Consider the following 19,187-nt stretch of genomic DNA (forward strand, 5'->3'; position numbering starts at 1 on the left):
GGAAGAGGAGGCGGCGGCGGCGGCGGCGCGGAGGTGAGCTGGGGCGAGGAGCGTTTCCTCTGCGCCCCCCCTCCTTACTTGCTGCGACCCCCCTGCCCCAACTCACCTCCACTCCGCCTCCTCCCACGAGCGCGCCACAGCCCCGCTTCTCCTCCCTCCCAGGCTTGCCGCACCAAACAGCTGATTGGCGCAGCAAACCTGGGAGGGAGGAGAAGCAGAGCTGCGGCACGCTCGTGGGAGGCGGCGGAGCGGAGGTGAGCTGGGTGGGGGGCCCCAGGGAGGGCCACAGCAAGCAATGGGCGGGCGCAGAGGAACCGCTTACGGTAACACGAATTCGGATATAACAAGGTAAAGCAGCCCCGTCCCCCAGAGCACTGCTTTACCGCGTTATATCCGAATTTGCGTTATATCGGACCGCATTATATTGGGGTAGAGGTGTATATTCAAAATAGATGAACAGAGAGGGTTGGTTCAAGTGTAAATTTTAGTAATGTTCTTAGTATATTTAAAAGTCTTTACAGCCATAGAACATGTCAGCAAAGACTCCAAACTACATACGCATCATTTACTTCACAAATTTGTATCAACTCCATACACTAAAACTGTAAGCATGTCTGAACTGTATTAACTTAAAGCCCATTAAACACCTACCACTCACCACCTTCTTGCTGAGAAATTAAAATATAAGGAAACACTGAAAAAACAAGTAGTACATCAATATTAACCAAAAAAGAGAAAGTACAGGGAAAGATTTTATATTATTGTTGGAGTTCTGAGCAACTTGGATGATTTGAGCAATCCTCACTGATGGAGAATGAGATTTTATTTTTTTCAACTGCAATACTTAAAACAAGAAACCTGCACATCTAAAACATCTGTTAGCGTTCAGGTCACAGAATTTCAAGCATACTTGAAATTGAAGCACATTTTAGTTTTAAAACATTTAATATAAAATGGAAAGCATTTAAACGTACTACTTCCCACACCCTTTTAAAGTCTTGAAAAGGAAAGCTATATTTTGTACAATTCCACAAAGGAAAAAGTTAGTTGATTTAAAATATGAAAAACATTCCTTCGTTTCAGTTTTCATTAGTCCATGCCTCAATACTTGCCTGCTAATTAATGTATTTTAAAACCAATAAAGCAGTTAGTTCATTCTCAAACAGCTGCACATGCAGTATCAGTTCTGTTAGAATTCTTCCATTCAAAATGTCCTTGTGCCATAAGAATAGCTAAAATAAATTGTTCATGCAGACAAGAGATACTTTCAAAGCTCTCTGCATGAATGCACACACTTTTACTTCAAGTTTTGCTTCTCAAGTCAATTTTAAAAGTAGGAGAGTGTGGAAAAGGGGTTCCAATATTCAGTACTAACTTAAGAAAAATACTCTTAGGAGTTACCAAAAAACAGCTTTAAAAAACTGAACCCCCTTTTCCAGCAATTGCAGGTTTAACATGGGACAAAAGACAACCACCACCACCACCACCAATGTCTTTTAGGGCCTAAAAATCTAGTTGACCTAAAAAAGAGACTCAATTTAATATAGACTTTAGGTCAGCAGATAATGGCCTCAGGTCATACAGTTTAACACAGGGGTGGCCAACCTGAGCCTGAGATGGAGCCAGAATTTACCAATGTACATTGCCAAAGAGCCACAGTAATATGTTAGCAGCCCCGCATCAGCTCCCCCACCCCGCTCCCAGCGCCTCCCACCTACCAGCAGCCCCACTGATCAGCGCCTTCCCCTCCCTCCCTGCACCTCCCAATCAGCTGTTTCATGGCATGCAGGAGGCAGGGGGGCAAGGGCATAGCAGGCTCAGGGGAAGGGGTAGGAAGGGGTGGACTGGGGTAGGGCCTGTGACAGAGCCAGGGGTTGAGCAGTGAGCACCCCCTGGCACATTGGAAAGTTGGTGCCTGTAACTCCAACCCTGGAGTGGGTGCCCATACAAGGAGCCACATATTAACTTCTGAAGAGCCGCATGTGGCTCTGGAGCCACAGATTGGCCACTCCTGGTTTAGCATGTCACCAGGTTCTAGGCCATGGTCTGCAAAGACAGTATTTTGATGAAACTATTTACCATGTAGCACCCAGCCATCAGTAGGATTAGGTAGCAGATATTAGTATAAATCTAAGTTTCCCCAATCTATTCAAGTATGGTACATGATGCACACAGAATGAACAGGCACTTTCTAGATGCATGACTGCACAGGTGATACCTGTAAGTATCTCTGTGATGCTGGCAAACCAGGTGCCAGCTCATGCCAATGCCCTGGGCCTCACTGAACACTTACAAATGCATAGCTAGAAACAAGTCTTGCTTGCCTGTGCCTTAGCATTGTCAAAATAGATATCAGAAGTCAAGTTGATAAGACTGTGTTTAGCATTTTATAAAACACCTGTAGGATGCTGCATGTATTGATCTCACGTATAATCTCTATAGCCCATGGTATAAAGTTATATTGAGTGTTTGCCTTGTAAACCTCTGTAATTGTGTAACTCAACAAACAGGAGGAGCAGCATTGATTAAGGTAAAGTGCTCAGCACACAACATGGTCCACTGATGGCAAATGACATGTTGTACAGCATCAAAGGACAGAGACTGCTGATTGCATTCCTAACTCCCTCTAGGAAGGAGAGACCTACACATGAACTCATCCCATCAGTTTGGACTCTGGAGTGGCTAACAATCCTTGATGAGGAGAAACAATCTCCTTCATGTTGTCTGGACACTGAGGGACAAAGATTCCTAAACGTAAGCAAAGAAATCCCCATGCTGTTTGGCATGGGTTAGCCCTAAAAGACATTTTGAATTGACAGATTACTACAACTGTGTCACCCACGTGTACACACACACACACACACACACACACACACACACACACACACACGCATGCTTTAACCTCTTTAAATAACTCTCTTATTCCCTTTTCCTAGTTAAACTTTTAGCTAATTTATTACAGGATTGGCTACCAACATTTTTTTTTAAGTGCAAGATCTAAGGTACAAATTGATGTGGGGTAAGTGACTGGTCTCTTGGAATGGGAAGCAACCTGAATATTTTGTGTTTTTTGGTGTAAGTGATTATTTATCACATAGTCCAATTTGCAGTGGCAAGATAGTCCCCTTGGACATTTCAATCTGTCTGTGACTCCATTATAAGCCTATTGTAGTACTTTGGGAGTTCAAATTTGTCACTGGGTTGGTGAAATCTAATTACAGAACATACAACCATTTTGGGCTGTCCGCCCTGCTTTTTTACAATCTGCCCTGAGATTGGCACACTCAGTCGTAAGCCACTCCAGACAGTGTGACAGTCTCCTCTCCCAAGATAGAAACCATTTGAATACACAAAAGCTACCATGTGGCATGCATAAGGGGATGATCCTTTAAAATGGAAACTTGCCATTGGTGATTCTACAGAACAATGAACTTAGACAGCCTCTTCAGGAGAACCTCTCTCTATAGTTAGTACTATGCCTTTTTATTTATTTTTCTAAGGTTGAAGAGGATGAAAGTTAAAAACTTGCACCATGGATTTAAGCTAAAAAAGTCAATTCATCTCAATTTCTTGTTGGTCAGGTTAGTTTGAAGAATTTCTAAAGAAACCTCCAAATACTAACTTTCTACAGTGTTCTGGGGTCATTTGCCAAAGACCTCCTTCATTAACATAAGCTTCTGCAGACTACTGTCAGCAACAGAAAAAAATAACTCCAAAAATTATTAAAGAAAGGCCCTGTATAGCATAGTCAATAAAATTGTTGGCAGGAGTGGGAATCCACCACACGTTCCTGCACTTGTGATTCCATGAACCCCTACATTTAGAAGCAGCAAATGAGTACCCAATTTGACCCTGTTCTAGAAGAGGAATGTCTTGTACATAGTTGAAGAATTAGGCTGCACATGCTAGATTTCAAATGATATTGGCTCACTATATATTTTCATCTTTTCTTTGGGCCTTTGATGAAAACTAAAGCAGAGAATGTCAGTGCTGCAACTCTCTTTTATTGGGCAAAGACTGGAAACAATTTCACTCCAGAGACTGTCCTCCTCCTACATAATGGGTGTAGAACATTCCTGTTTCTTTCCACATCAAAACAACCTAAGCTAAACAAAGCTCCAACAATGTGACTGATACTCTTAACCTAAATCTAACAGCATCTGATCCAATCTACCCAGATGTATATCATTGCAAAGTGACAGGTTCTCGGTAATTTCAAGTTCCATCCAGAATCAGGTTTACAAGTCCAAATACAAACCCTTTATCTCCCCCTTCCAAAAAATATTTTCCAAATATCCCCTAAATAACTAAATAGATAGCTGCCTTCTGAATGCAGGTTTAACAGCTCCGTTAGTCATGGCTTAAGTTAACACAACTAAGGACTTTAGATTTCCCGCATTCCAGACATTAGTTGGTATCAGACCCAAGTTTGTGTACACACTATCTGTAGAGATGGCGTGCCACATTTAGAGGATATCTCAAAGATGTTAAGAATGTAATCCCCTAGTGCAGAGTCCATAAGAAACAAGATCAAGGTTGTGTGGTTTATGGCTACTACGTGTTACCACAATGGAAGCAATTGAGTCCTTTATCGTTTTGTGATCTAACACAACACAAGATCGTCACATTTTGTAAATTAACTGTATCAAAGCAAAGCATACATTGGGGTTTAGATAGAAGGAGGAAAAGAAGTCTTCCATTTGTTGGCTGTCTTAGAGCTTAATCATATATGAGATGCTGAACACACTCAGTCTCCACTTAAGTGAATGGGAGTAGGCATTCACATCTCACAGAACGGAGACCTTATGGACAAATAGCAAGCAACTCATTGGACAAGATTTAGGTCTTTGAGGAAGCAGCAAGTTAGTTTTCTAGAAAAAGAAACATCTACATTTAGTTCAAAATAGCCCACAAAGCATGCAGTAATTCAACGTGGTAGTAAAACTATGAATGGCATATATTCTAGAAATTTTTGATACTATTAGAGGGCTTGAAGCCATCTTGAAGGTTTGAGTTTGTAGATCTACGTTTAATCAACTATATATAGTAATGACAAGTACAAAACCAGCAAACCTGACTAAAAAAAAAAAAAAAAAAAAAAAATCAAGTAACAACTATGAAAACAAACCAAATTAAATTCCTGAAAAATAAAAGGAAAACTCTTTAAAAAAATTAAATATGTACTTACTTCGTACTTGTTTAATAATAGGTTTCATAGGTTCAAGCCAAATCTGGAAGTGAGACAAAAGTTAAAAATTAATATCCATACTCTAATGCTACATAAATGTTGTAAGGTTTCAGAGTAGCAGCCGTGTTAGTCTGTACCTGCAAAAAGAACAGGAGTACTTGTGGCACCTTAGAGACTAATACATTTATTTGAGCATAAGTTTTCGTGGGTTGCATCCGAAGAAGTGGGCTGTAGCCCACGAAAGCTTATGCTCAAATAAATGTTAGTCTCTAAGGTGCCACAAGTACCCCTGTTCTTTTTATAAATGTTGTAAAACACCAAAACAAAAATCAACTAAGAAATACTTACTAAATGAGCATGTATGTCTCTCTCCCTATTTCACTGCAATAGCATAACCATTTTCTTCCACCAGTTAAACAAATATGCTTAGCCATGATTTAAACTTAAAAAGAGAAGGTTACTCACCTTGCAGTAACTGAGGCTGGGTCTACACTACAGCGGGGGTCCGACCTAAGATACGCAACTTCAGCTACGTGAATACCGTAGCTGAAGTTGCGCATTTTAAGTCGGCTTACCTGGCGGTGAGGACGCGGGAAAGTCGACCGCTGCCGCGCTGCCGCCGACTCCGCTGCCGCCTCTTGCCGAGGTGGATTTCCGGAGTCGACGGCAGAGCGATCAGGGATCGATTTTACCACGTCTTCACTAGACGTGGTAAGTCGATCCCCGATAGACCGATTGCTACCCGCCGGATCGGCGGGTAGTGAAGACGTGCCCTGAGGTTCTTCGAGATGTATGTCCCTGTGGGTGCTCCACTCCAGGTGACGGTGAGTCCCAGCGCCGTTGATCGGAGATCTTCGGTAGCAGTGCCTGGTTGGGACGCACACGCTCAGTTGCTGTCTCGTGGCGGCATTAGGCGTCCCGCACCCCCCTCAGGTCCTTCTCTACTGTAGAATTGTCTGATTAGTACTCCAAAGTAAAGGGGAGGAGGGTGGGTAGTGGAGCACCCACAGGGACACACATCTTGAAGAACCTCAGTTACTGCAAGGAGAGTAACCGTCTCTTCTTCTTCGAGTGCTGTCCCTGTGGGTGCTCCACTCCAGGTGAATGTGAATGTGTACCACTATGGATGGTGAAATTTTGGAGTTGCGGCAGTACTAACGGTAGACAGTACTGTGTGGCCTACTATGGCGTCTGCCATGGTATCCTGTGTGATAGCATAATGTTTGGCGAATGTGTGGTCAAATGTCTACGTGGCCGCCTTGCATATGTTGGTAATATGTATGTTGTGGAGGAAGGCAACGGATGTTGATATCACCCGAGTAGAATGAGTTCTGATGCCCTCGGGTGGTTGAGCATTCAGAGTCTGATAGCAGGATCTGATGCAGTCAGAGATCCACTTGGAGAGTCACTGCTTAGAGATAGCATCACCCTTTGACTTCTCAGTAGTAGAGACAAATCGCCTAGGGGATTTACGAAATGGCTTAGTTCTGTCAAGATAGAATGCAATTGCCCGTTGGACATCAAGGGTATGTAATGCCGCTTCCTGTGGAGTCTTATGAGGTTTGGGATAGAATGCAGGTAAAGTGTATTGGCTAGTTAAGGTGGAAGGTAGACACCACCTTAGGGAGGAATTTGGGGTGGGGTTGTATAGTAACCTTGTCTTTGGAGAAAATCGTGTAGGGATGATAGGCCATCAGGGCGCTTATTTCACTGACCCTTCTCGCTGATGTTATGGTAACCAAGAAAGCTACTTTCATAGACACGTGGAGCAGGGATGAGGTATCCAGGGGCTCGAAAGGAGGTTTCATGATACCTCGGAGAACTAGGTTGAGATTCCAGGAGGCTGCTGGTGGATGAATCTCAGAGTAGAGATTTTGCAGGCCCGTGAGGAAGCTTTTTATGATGAGGTGGGCAAAAAGTGAATATCCGTCCAGCGGGTCATGGAAGGTGGTGAGGGCCACGAGGTGTACTCTGATAGAACTGAGCGAGAGCCCGTCCTGTTTTAGTTTCAAAAGGTAGTCTAAGATGTCAGGGAGGGTTGCAGTCTGGGGTAGCAAGCATCTGTGGAAGCACCATACGGAGAAGCGTTTCCACTTTTGCAGGTAAGTCTTATGAGTGGAGTCTCTTCTACTGTGCAGGACGACGTACTGGACCTGCTCCGAACAGGCTGATTCGTGGGTTTGAAACCATGAAGGAACCACGCTGTCAGATGGAGTTTCTAGAGCTGCGGATGGAGAAGCGAACTGGTGTCCTGGGAGAGCAGATCTCGTCTGTTGGGGAGACAGTCTGTTGGAGGATGGATGAACATGCGCAGAAGGTAAGGGTACCATGTCTGTCTGGGCCAAGCTGGGGCAATAAGTATGACCCTGGCCTTGTCCTCTCTGATCTTGCGTAGAACCCTGTGTATCAGTGGGATCAGCGGAAAAGCGTACATGAGGGATTTGTTCCATGGAATGAGGAACGCATCCCCTAGGGATGCGGTCCAGAGTCCCGCTCTGGAGCAAAATACATGGCAACTGCAGTTCTGAGTTGTGGCAAACAGGTCTATCGACAGGGTACCCCAGTAAGAGAAGAGCTGTCAGAGTATCGTGGGATGCAATTCCCATTCGTGTTCCTTGGAGAAGTGTCTGCTGAGTGTGTCAGCGGTAGTGTTGTGACACCCAGGCAGGTAGGAAAAGACGGTTACTTACCTTCTGTAACTGTTGTTCTTCGAGATGTGTTGTTCACGTCCATTCCACGTTAGGTGTGCGCGCGCCGCGTGCACGAATCGTCGGAAACTTTTTCCCTCTGTGGCTCCAATCGGGCCCGCAGGGTCTCCCTTCCCGCCAGAGCGGCGCCCCGCCCTTGCGTATATATACCCCTGCCGGCCCGACCCTCCCTCAGTTCCTTCTTGCCGGTGACTCCGACAGAGGGGAAGGAGGGTGGGAAGTGGAATGGACGTGAACAACACATCTCGAAGAACAACAGTTACAGAAGGTAAGTAACCGTCTTTTCTTCTTCGAGTGCTTGTTCACGTCCATTCCACATTAGGTGACTCGCAAGCTTACCATTGGAGGAGGGTAGGAGTCAAGGAATAACTGATTGCAGCACCGCCCTGCCGACCACGGCATCATCTCTGGTCTGATGGTGGACCGCGTAGTGGGCTGTGAAGGTATGCACTGACGACCAGGTGGCTGCCTTGCAGATCTCCTGGAGCGGGACCTGTGCCAAGAAGGCCGTCGAGGACGCCTGGGCTCTAGTGGAGTGAGCCCTGATCTGAGGAGCAGGCACGTTGGCGAGCTCGTAACACGTACGTATGCAACGCACGATCCACGCCGACAGGCGTTGCGTAGAAATAGGCTGGCCCTTCATGCGTTCCGCAACGGCCACGAACAGCTGAGACGATTTACGGAAAGGTCGGGTACGGTCCAGATAAAAAGCCAATGCCCGCCTAACATCCAGGGTATGTAGGCTGCGATGGCTTGGGTCCGTATGGGGCTTAGGGAAGAATACCGGTAAACAAATGTCCTGCCCCATGTGAAAATTCGTAACCACCTTTGGGAGGAATTTAGGGTGAGGCCTAAGCTGCACCTTATCTTTATAAAAGATGGTATAAGGGGGCTCCGAGGTGAAGGCCCTCAACTCCGACACCCTCCTCGCCGAGGTGATGGCCACGAGGAACGCGACCTTCCATGAAAGGTGCGTGAGGGAGCAAGAGGCCAGGGGTTCAAAGGGCGGCCCCATAAGCTTAGTGAGGACCAGATTGAGGTTCCACGGGGGTATAGGAGGGCGCGAGTAGGGGAACACCCGCTCCAGACCCTTGAGGAATCGGACCACCGTGGGGTTGGAGAACACGGATCTGCCCGATTCCCCAGGGTGGAACGCCGAAATGGCGGCCAGATGCACCTTAATAGAAGCGGGGGAGAGGCCTTGACGCTTGAGGTGCAGCAAGTAGTCCAGAATCAGTGGTATCGAGGCCTGTAAAGGCTGTGAGTGTTGAGGCTCACACCACAGGGAGAAGCGCTTCCACTTGGCCAGGTAGGCTGCCCTCGTGGAGGGTTTCCTACTACCAAGGAGGATTTGCTAGACCTCGTGGGAACACCTGTGCTCCACCTCACTTAGCCAGAGAGAAGCCATGCCGTGAGATGCAGCGACGGCAGGTTCGGGTGGAGTAGGCGACCCCGATCCTGAGTGATGAGGTCGTGATGGAGGGGAAGGGCTATCGGAGCGGTCACGGACAGTTCCAACAGAGTTGTGAACCAGTGTTGGCGTGGCCACGCCGGGGCGATTAGGATGACTGTCGCCCTGTCCCTGCGGGCCTTCAGGAGGACCCTGTGAATGAGTGGGAACGGGGGAAAGGCGTACTTCAGGCTTCCGCCCCACGGGATTGCAAAGGCGTCCGCCATTGAGCCTGGACTGTGACCCTGGAACGAGCAGAATTGCGGGCACTGGCTGTTGCCCTTGCTGGCAAACAGGTCCACCTGGGGAAACCCCCACCTCAGGAAAATAGAACGGAGGATGTCTCGTCTCAGCCTCCACTCGTGCCTGAGGTAGGACCGGCTGAGACGGTCCGCTAGCCCGTTCTGGACCCTGGGGAGATATGCTGCCCGAAGTTGTACTGAATGGGCTATGCAGAAGTCCCAGAGGAGGAGAGCCTGGCGACAGAGGGGAGAGGACCGGGACCCGCCCTGCTTGTTTATGTAAAACATAGCGGTAGTGTTGTCTGTCAGAACTGACACGCTGTGTCCTCTTATGGTGGCGTGAAAGGTCTGGCAGGCGAGGCGAACCGCCCTCAGCTCCTTCAGGTTGATGTGGAGCAACCGTTCCTCCCTGGACCACAAGCCCTGAGTGCGCTGGTCCCCTAGGTGCGCTCCCCAACCCAGGTCCGACGCGTCTGTTACTAGCGTCAGAGTCGGTTGTGGGGCGGCGAACGGGACCCCCGCGCAAACCTGCTGTTGATCGAGCCACCAACGGAGGGCGTTCGACACCCGAGCCGGGATCGTGACGACCATGTCCAAGGGGTCTCTGTTGGGGCGATACACCTGAGCCAACCACAGCTGCAGCGGCCGGAGTCTGAGACGGGCAAGCCCGACTACGTGTGTGCATGCTGCCATGTGCCCCAAGAGTTGCAGGCAACATCTGGCCGTGGTCGTAGGGAATCGCTGAATGGAGGTCACGGCCTCCTTGATAGCCAGGAATCGCGCTACGGGAAGACTCGCCCGTGCCGCCACCGAGTCCAGGACTGCCCCTATGAAGTCCAGCCTCTGTGTGGGGACTAGCGATGACTTGGGCACATTGACCAACAGACCGAGTTCCCGGAATACTTGTAACGCCAGTGCCACGTGGGCGCGGACCTCTGCCTCCGACCGGCCCGCCAGGAGCCAATCGTCCAGGTACGGGTAGACGCGCATCCGTCTTTTTCGAAGAAAGGCGGCTACCACCAACATGCATTTCGTGAAGACACGTGGGGCTGTTGCCAGGCCGAAGGGCAAGACCGTAAACTGGAAATGACGCTGCTGGATAGTGAAGCGCAGGAAACGCCGGTGGGCCGGGCGAATGGCGATGTGAAAATAGGCGTCTTTCATATCGAGGGCAGCGTACCAAGCCCCCGGATCCAGGGAAGGAATGATGGTACCAAGGGAGACCATACGGAAACGTGGTTTTTGCAAGTACTTGTTTAGCTTGCGAAGGTCCAGGATAGGACGGAGGCCCCCTTTCGCTTTGGGGATGAGGAAGTATCTGGAATAGAACCCTCTTCCTCTGAGGTCCAGAGGAACCTCCTCCACCGCCCCCACCTCGAGGAGGGTCTGTACCTCCTGTATGAGGAGTTGCTCGTGAGAGGGGTCCCTGAAGAGGGACGGGGGTGGTGGGTGGGAGGGAGGGGGAGAGGAGAACTGGAGGGCGTAACCTGACTCCACCGTGCGCAGGACCCAACGGTCTGATGTTATATGAGACCAGGCACGGAAAAAATGGGACAGGCGGTCCCTGAAACACAGGGGGGGATCCGGAGAAGAGATGGGTACGCTGTCCTCGATCGCAGCTTCAAAATCCTTGTTTATTTCCCGGCTGCGGCTTGTTTTGGCCCTGGTTTTGGCCTTGGTTAGGCGTATTGTTGCGCCTACGCCTATTGTCCCTGCCCCGTCTACGGTATGGTTCCTGCCGAGGGCGAGGATGGTACTGCCTCTGTGGAGGTTGGGGCTTGAATGGCTTCCTCTGTGTCACAGGGGTGTGCATCCCCAAGGACTTAAGGGTAGCCCGAGAGTCCTTGAGGCTGTGCAGCCTGGTGTCTGTCTGCTCTGAAAATAAGCCCGAACCCTCGAACGGCAGGTCCTGGAGGGTGTTTTGTACCTCCGGAGGAAGGCCAGAAGATTGCAGCCATGCAGAGCGTCTCATCACCACACCTGACGCAATTGTTCTAGTGGCTGCGTCGGCAGAGTCAAGTGAGGCCTGTAAAGAGGTTTTGGCCACCGCCTTCCCTTCGTCCACTATGGCCGCAAACTCAGCTTGCGAACCCTGAGGCAAGGCATCCTTGAACTTGGACACTGATGCCCATGAGTTAAAGTTGTGCCTATTTAGGATCGCTTGCTGGTTTGCGATCCGCAACTGGAGGCCTCCGGACGAATAGACCTTCCTGCCAAATAGGTCTAGTCGTTTTGCTTCCTTGGCCTTGGGTGCTGGGGCCTGCTGGCCATGCCTTTCCCGTTCGTTAACCGCCGAGACGACCAACGAACATGGGGTCGGATGGGAGAAGAGAAAGTCGAACCCCTTGGACGGGGCAAAGTACTTTCTTTCTACGCCTTTTGCGGTTGGCGCAGAGGAGGCTGGCGTTTGCCATACGGTCTTATAGTTTGCCTGGACCGTTTTTATGAGCGGGAGTGCGATCCTGGAGGGACCCTCTGGGCTCAGAATGTCCACCATCGGGTCCTCCTGCTCAACCGTCTCCTCTGCTTGTAGTCCCAAGTTGAGGGCCACCCGGCGGAGCAGGTCCTGGTGCGCCCGGTGGTCAATAGGGGGAGGGCCGGACACTGTCGTGCCCGCCACGGCTTCGTCCGGCGAGGAGGAGGAGGTCATGGCCTTTTGAGCGTCCTCGTCCTCCTGCAGCTCCTCCTCAGCGGGGCGGTCCTCCGGGGTGCGCCCCCTGCCCTGAGTCAGGGACGGTGCCGGGCTCGGTGCCGAGTCTGCCCTCTCTGCGTCCGGTGGTCTGGAGACCATGGCCTCCGCACGGGAGGTAGGGCGGCACCGTGGGGAGCGGGACCGGTCTCCTGAGGGGCCCGATCTCGAGGTTCTGGACGGAGGGCCTTGCTGATGATAGGCCCACGGCGTCCAGAACGGCCACTGTCCAGGATGGCTCCAATGCGGCTGCCAAGAGGCCTCGTGCTCTCTAGCGGCATGCCCTCTGCGGCCATATCTGGAAAGACCCGAGCCCTCTTCCGATGCTAGGGACGGTGACCTAGAGGGCCACAGCGGTGCCGTGGGGCGGTGCCGGTCCGGTGTCGGGGAGCGGTGCCGTCGGGACCGGGACCGTGAGTAGCGGCGTGCCGATCTGGACCTGGAACGGTACCGTTGACCGCGGGACCGGGAGCGGCTGCGGGAGGATGGTCTTGGGAGCCTCGCCATCGAAGCGTCCCGGCGCCTGCTCGAGCCGGGCTGCTGGGGCGGTGCCACGCTCGCATCAGGCCCTGACTTTTTGTGGTCCGTTGTGCGGCGGGAAGCCGGGAGTCCACCGAGGCGGAGCTCGACCGGGACCGGCGCCGTGAACGGTGCTGAGATGGCGACCGCGACGGGCGCATCATCGCCGGTTTGCCCTTGGATGGCAGTCACGGCGGAATGTCTGTAGCGCGGAGTGTGCTTTCGGAGGACAATTCAATGAGGTCCTTTGCTGCCTCAAATGTGTCCGGGGTGGAGGGCTGTTCCAACAGTTCCTCCAGCCCATCCTCCTCACTCGACGCGCTTGTCCCGGGGCTCGACGGGCCCTTCGGCGCCGGAGCCACTGGTACCGGGACCTGTATCGGGGCCGTCACGGCCTTGGCCGCACTTGTGGTCTTCGCCGGTGCCGCCTTCTTGTGTGGGGAGCGCCCCCGGGCCTTAGGCTGGCCCTTCGACTTGGCCGGCGAAGAAGATCGATGCCGGGCGTGTTCCCGCCTTGGTGGTACCGTGGGCTTAGTCTGCGCCGCCGGTGTCGGGTCGCGGACCGATGCCGGGGCACTCCGCACCGAAGTGGACGGTGCCGCGGAAGAGGAGGGCTGTAACGCCACCTCCATGAGGAGCTGTCTAAGGCGAAAATCTCTCTCTTTTTTAGTTCTGGGCTTGAAGGCCCTACAAATTTTACAGCGCTCCTTCTGGTGAGCTTCCCCGAGGCAACGGAGACACGACTCGTGCGGGTCGCTCACTGGCATAGGCCTGCGGCACGCGGCACACGCCTTAAAGCCTTGGGCGTGCGGCATGCCCCGCCGCCCAGGGCCGGTGCCGGGGTTGACCAAACCCCTATCACCAAGAGATTTTGGTCCTTGGGAAGAACTAATCAACTACTTAACACTAAAACACTTAACTATATTATGAACTGCTAACTATTGCTAATGGCTATGCTAAGGGACACTCTCAGGCGAGAGACAGAGTTGTTCCAACGTCGCCACGGGCGGTAAGAAGGAACTGAGGGAGGGTCGGGCCGGCAGGGGTATATATACGCAAGGGCGGGGCGCCGCTCTGGCGGGAAGGGAGACCCTGCGGGCCCGACGGGAGCCGCTGAGGGAAAAAGTTTCCGACGATTCGTGCACGCGGCGCGCGCACACCTAATGTGGAATGGACGTGAACAAGCACTCGAAGAAGAACTGGCGATTTCTATGTGAGGTTGTATGCACCAATTCCATAACCGGATGGCTTCTGTGCATAGGGAGTGCGATCGTGCTCCCCCCTGCCTCTTGATGTAGAACATATATGCTATATTGTCCATCAGGACCCAAACGGATTTGTTCTTTATGATGGGGAGAAAGTGAAGGCAGGCATACCTGACCGCTCTGAGCTCTAGAAGATTTATGTGCAGATGCGTCTCTGATAGGGACCAGCGGCCCTGTGCCATGTGTTCCCCTAGGTGCACTCCCCAACCTATCAGGGAAGCGTCCGTGGTGAGCATGAGTACTGGGGAGTATGGATGGAAGGGGACACCCGTGCACAGCAGGGCTTTGGAGCAGAGCCTGGAGCTGGAGCAGCTCCAGAGCAGTGGAGCTGCAGGTTTTTGCCTGGAGCTGGAGCGGAGCCGGAGCACAGCTCCAAAGCCCTGGTGCATAGGTTCTCTGGTTTTGTCCACCAGTGTAGGGAGGACAATACGTTTGCTGGAGGAGTTAGCGTCATGCAGAAGCTGTGTCTGCTGGGTTTGTAGTTGGAGTTGAGCCAACCCTGAAGGCATCTCATGTGCAGCCTGGCATATCTGACCACGAAGATGGTGGCTGACATGTGACCAAGAAGCTGTAGGCAGGTCCGTGCTTGTATTCTGGGGCGAACAGAGAGCATGCGTATGAGATGTGTAATAGCAAGGAATCTGTTGTGTGGGAGCGAGGCTCTGGTTCGAATTGAGTCCAGATGAGCTCTGATGAACTCTATCTGCTGGGTGGGTATCAGGTATAGGCCATCCTCCGCCTTTCTTTTGGGTCAGAAAGTAGTGGGAGTAGAACCCTTTTCCCTGAAGTTGCGTTGGTACAGGTTCCACTGCACCTAGCTGTAGAAAATGGGGGAAGGGTGGGCAGGCAGGATATGAAAGGGATGGAGTAACCTGACTGAACTATTTCCAGAACCCAGCAGTCCTTGGTGACCTGCTGCCAGACATGGTGGAAAAAACGTGGAGGTGGTGGCCAAATGGGCAATTAGGCGGCGGAGTCAAGGGGTGGTCACGCAGATCCCCGACCGGCACTTCAAAATTGCTGTTTGTTTCCCGATGGGTGGAAGGTATCTGGCTGCGCATGGTTTTGTCTGCGCCTAGGAGGTCTGTTGCGATTTCTCCCAATATCATACGGTCTGGGCTGGGGCCAGTGATATTGTTGTGCGCGGGGCCTCTGATAAGGTTGATACCATTGTCTCCTGGGGAGGGACAGGTATATGCTCAGTGTGTGCAGGGTGGCCCTAGAGTCTTTCATAGTGTGAAGGACTTAAACTTTTCTCTAAAAAAACGACTATCTTTGTCAAAGGAAAGATCTTCGACTTTGGTGATACCGGATGCAGACAGCCAGGAAGACCTGCTCATCACCACCGCAGTTGCAGTAGTGCAGGCTGCTGTGTCCGCCATGTCCAGGGATGCTTGTAGTGCCATCCTGGACACCAACTGACCTTTGACAAGGACAGCCTTGAAGTCCGCTCTCCTGTCCACTGGGATATGGGAGGCAAAATCAAAGAGCTTGTTGTAGCTGTCGTAGTCATAGCTTGCGAGGAGGGTGGAATAATTTGCAATTCTAAATTGTAGAGTGGAGGAGGTATAAACCTTGCGGCCCAAAAGGTCAAGGCGTCTGAGGTCCTTGTCTTGCGGAGTGGGCCAGTATTGTGGCTGTTTTGTTCTATGTGTCGCTGCATCCACAAGAGAGGTGGGTTGTGGGTGGGAAAACAAGAAACCTACATCCTTTGCGGGAACATAATATTTACATTCAGCCTTCTTGCATGTTGGTGGGATGAAGGCAGGGGTCTGCCAGAGAGTATCAGCTGGTTCTAGGAGGGCTTCGTTTATGGGTAATGTGATCTTTGAGGGCACAGAGGTTTGGAGGATTTTGAGGAGTCTGTGTTGTGTCTCCTGGACTTCCTCCAAAGGAATGTCCTGGCTGAGTGCCACCGTCTTGAAAAGTTCCTGGAATTGCTTAAAGTCGTCCACATTTTGTGGAGGTGGAGGCATGAGGGCGTCATCTGCAGCTGATGGAGAGACAGGAGCCAGTAAATCCGTGAAGGGTTCATAGCCCACATCTTCAAGAGGGGGTTCAGGAGCTCTAGCTGTAGGAGCTGGAGATAGAGGCACAGAATGGGCTTGCGGTCTGGTGGAAGGGGCGCAAGGAGGAGTGGTGGCAGGAGCCAACCAAGGGTACCACTGAGGCCAAGACATAGGATAGGAAAAGTGGGGCCCCGCCCACAGGGGGACAAAGTAGGGAAACTGAGGCTGGTTCTTGTGAGGTGCCATGCCTTGAGACAGCTATGGCTCTGGTGGAGGGGGGAGAATCAGGCAGGGAGAACTCTGCCTGCTGCTGCATGTCATTCTCGCTGTCAGTGAAGGTAGCCAGATCAGGTGGCGAGAGCGGCTGTTCAAACAGTGAGCGCTTTGTGTCGAGGAGCGGAGAATCAGGCTCAGGGGCAACGGAGATATCATCCTGATGCAGAAATTGTTGCTGCTCCCTGGGCTGCGGTGCTGCGGATCATGAGCGGCAGCTCGCAGCAACTTTTGTTTAGTTTAGCGGGAGCCGCGGGCCGTTTGTAGGAGCCCTGCAGAGGTTTGCATCTGCTGCGGGGGTAAGGGGCAGGCTAGGTGCCGACGTTCTTGTCGGCACCGGGATGGAATGCACTGCCGGCACCAGGTCCACCATCAGTGCCGGCAGGACTAGCGCCGAGGAGAGCTTTCCGCTGTGGGAAGTCGGGTCCCTGCCTTTGCGCCCCGCATGAGCCGCGGCTGAGGTGCTGGGGTGGTCGGAGGCGCTTGGTCTTGGCGCTGTCAGCACCGAGGGTAAGGATCTTGCAGGAGACCCTTTACCCTTTTGAATGTCTCTGCGTGGAGACATTGGGGCTTCCTGCCTCTTCGCCTGAGAGGGTGAAGCCGCGCTCCCAGTCGGTTCTGACTTAGCAGGGGAGCATGAGGGAGAGGGTTTACTACCCATCTCCATAAGTGGCTGCAGAACTTTCTCCATCAGGAACATTTTTAGCCGCAAGTCTCTGTCACGACAAGCTCTAGTTTTCAGGTTGGTACAGTGGAGATATTTGGCAGGGACGTGTGTCTCACCGAGGCATTTCACACAGAGTGAATGCCCATCAGCCCGTAGCATAGGCTCCTTGAAGGAGCCGCATTTCTTAAAGCCTGGAGACCCCGGCATCATGGAAGTATGATTGCCCGGGGTGGGAAGTCTCAACAGGAGATGAACATGAGAGAAAAGTTGTTGTTTTTTGTTTTTTAAACCAACGAACTATTCTAAAGGAAGGGAGAGAACTAGGATATGTCTAGCTAACTATTTCTATTTATTTCTACTTATTCCCTTCAGTGACCAGGGAAGAGGTTAGCATTGTCCCGAATCCCATCTTCAGCCGAGGATGGTTGAGAAAGAATTGAGGGGGGTGCGGGATGCGCACGCTTAGGCAGACCCTAACGATGCCGCAAGACAGCAGCTGAGTGCGTGCGTCCCGACTAGGCACTGCTATCAAAGATCTCCGATCAACGGCCCCAAGACACACCGTCACCTGGAGTGGAGCACCCACAGGGACAACACTCGAAGAAGAAGTAGGTATATATCAACAACAAAGATATATTGCAAAAAACATTGTGATCAGTATAGTGCTAAGTTTCCTTCGTCGTTGTATGGAAGGAGTCACACCAGAAAAGGAGCACACTGTGCTCACAATGCTGAAAGGAGTTGGCCATGGAACCATGTTGAAACCACACTATTGCACACAAACATCAAAAAAAGTGTGCGGAATTTGGGCAACTCATACCTTCAGATTCTCAGCTTTACATGTATGATAGAGGCTAAGCGCCAGCCCTCCCTTTCCCTTCCACATTTGGCCTGGCTCACTTAACTATGGTGATGATGCAAAGCTTGACTAAAAAGTGTGACTTCAGAATTTTCCACAAAATTATTCCTCTTTTATAGCGAAAGAAAGCATAAGCTCCTACCTATGTGCACTAATATTTTTAAAGAGCTACCACCAATATAAACACTGAAAAAACATCAACAGCAGCAATGAAAGACATTAACTAGGCCAAATTACACCTACGTAATGTTGTGTGGGGACTCTACATTTTGAGCTACTTAATTTTCACAGAGGGAGGGTATTACATCTTTGCATTTTTATTAATTTTTGTCTGAATTTTAAATATATGGGGGCAGTATATATAGAACAAAAAACCTATCAAATTTATCATAGTCTGGAATATATATACTGAAGCTACAATACTGTGTAAAGATAATAAAGAAGAGTCTGTGTGTGGTCAATTCCTTCTCTTAAAAACACAAAGTTGGTAAAGAAGCCATTCAAAAAGTTCTTATGCTTCTGATGTAAATTTTGGGAAAGGAAAGGATTGAGTTCAAACAATACAAGCAGAATAAGGAAGAAGAGGGGGGAAAAAGCAATTGGCAATATCTGGGCTGATAGCCCACAAGATTTAATTAATGTGATCAAACACCTTTATTGAGTAGAAGCATCAGTAAATGGATAATTTATTTTTATTTTGGGATGGAGGGGGAGCAAGATGAATCAGATTCTCTTCTATGTATCTTTTTAAGTGACATATTTTGTGAAAACAACAAGGAGTCCGGTGGCACCTTAAAGACTAAGGCCTGGTCTACATTGGGGGGGGGGGGGTGTCGATGTAAGATAAGGAGGGGGATGGTTAATTTCTCCTTGTCTTAAGATCCAAAGGGTTTGGATCTGTATTCACCAGGGAATTGGTGAAAGGTTTCTCAAGGCTTCCCAGGGAAGGGAATTAGTTTTGGGAATGGTGGCAGCGGACCAGATCTAAGCTGGTAGTCAAGCTTAGAAGTCTTCATGCAGGCCCCCACATTTGTACCCTAAAGTTCAAAGTGGAGAAGCAGCCTTGACATGGTACCTCCCGTCCTCACGGCGCGGGATCGACGGCCGTGGCTCCCCCGTCGATTCCGCTACCGCTGCTCGCTCCAGTGGAGTTCCGGAGTCGATGGGTAGTGATCGATTTATCGGGGATCGATATATCGCGTCTTAACGAGACGCGATATATCAATCCCCGATAAATCGATCACTACCCGCCGATACGGCGGGTAGTCTGGACGTACCCTAACAGATCTATTTTGGCATAAGCTTTTGTGAGTAAAAA

At 50.7% G+C, this 19,187-nt stretch overlaps 1 protein-coding gene across 5 annotated transcripts in view; it reads right to left on the minus strand.

The window, feature by feature from the left end:
• FARP2 (FERM, ARH/RhoGEF and pleckstrin domain protein 2) overlaps nucleotides 1-19,187 on the minus strand; it is a 242,518-nt gene that overhangs the window by 149,239 nt on the left and 74,092 nt on the right. For all 5 annotated transcript variants that reach the window (XM_024214386.2, XM_024214384.3, XM_024214385.3 and 2 more), the window contains exon 4: nucleotides 5,189-5,231. In XM_024214386.2, coding sequence (XP_024070154.2) covers nucleotides 5,189-5,231 — 43 coding nt within the window. The remainder of the gene's footprint in view (nucleotides 1-5,188; nucleotides 5,232-19,187) is intronic.

Source organism: Terrapene carolina, unplaced genomic scaffold (assembly GCF_002925995.2).
Source record: "Terrapene carolina triunguis isolate 2854851 unplaced genomic scaffold, T_m_triunguis-2.0 Scaffold837, whole genome shotgun sequence".
In the NCBI taxonomy this organism is placed as follows: Eukaryota; Metazoa; Chordata; order Testudines; family Emydidae; genus Terrapene; species Terrapene triunguis.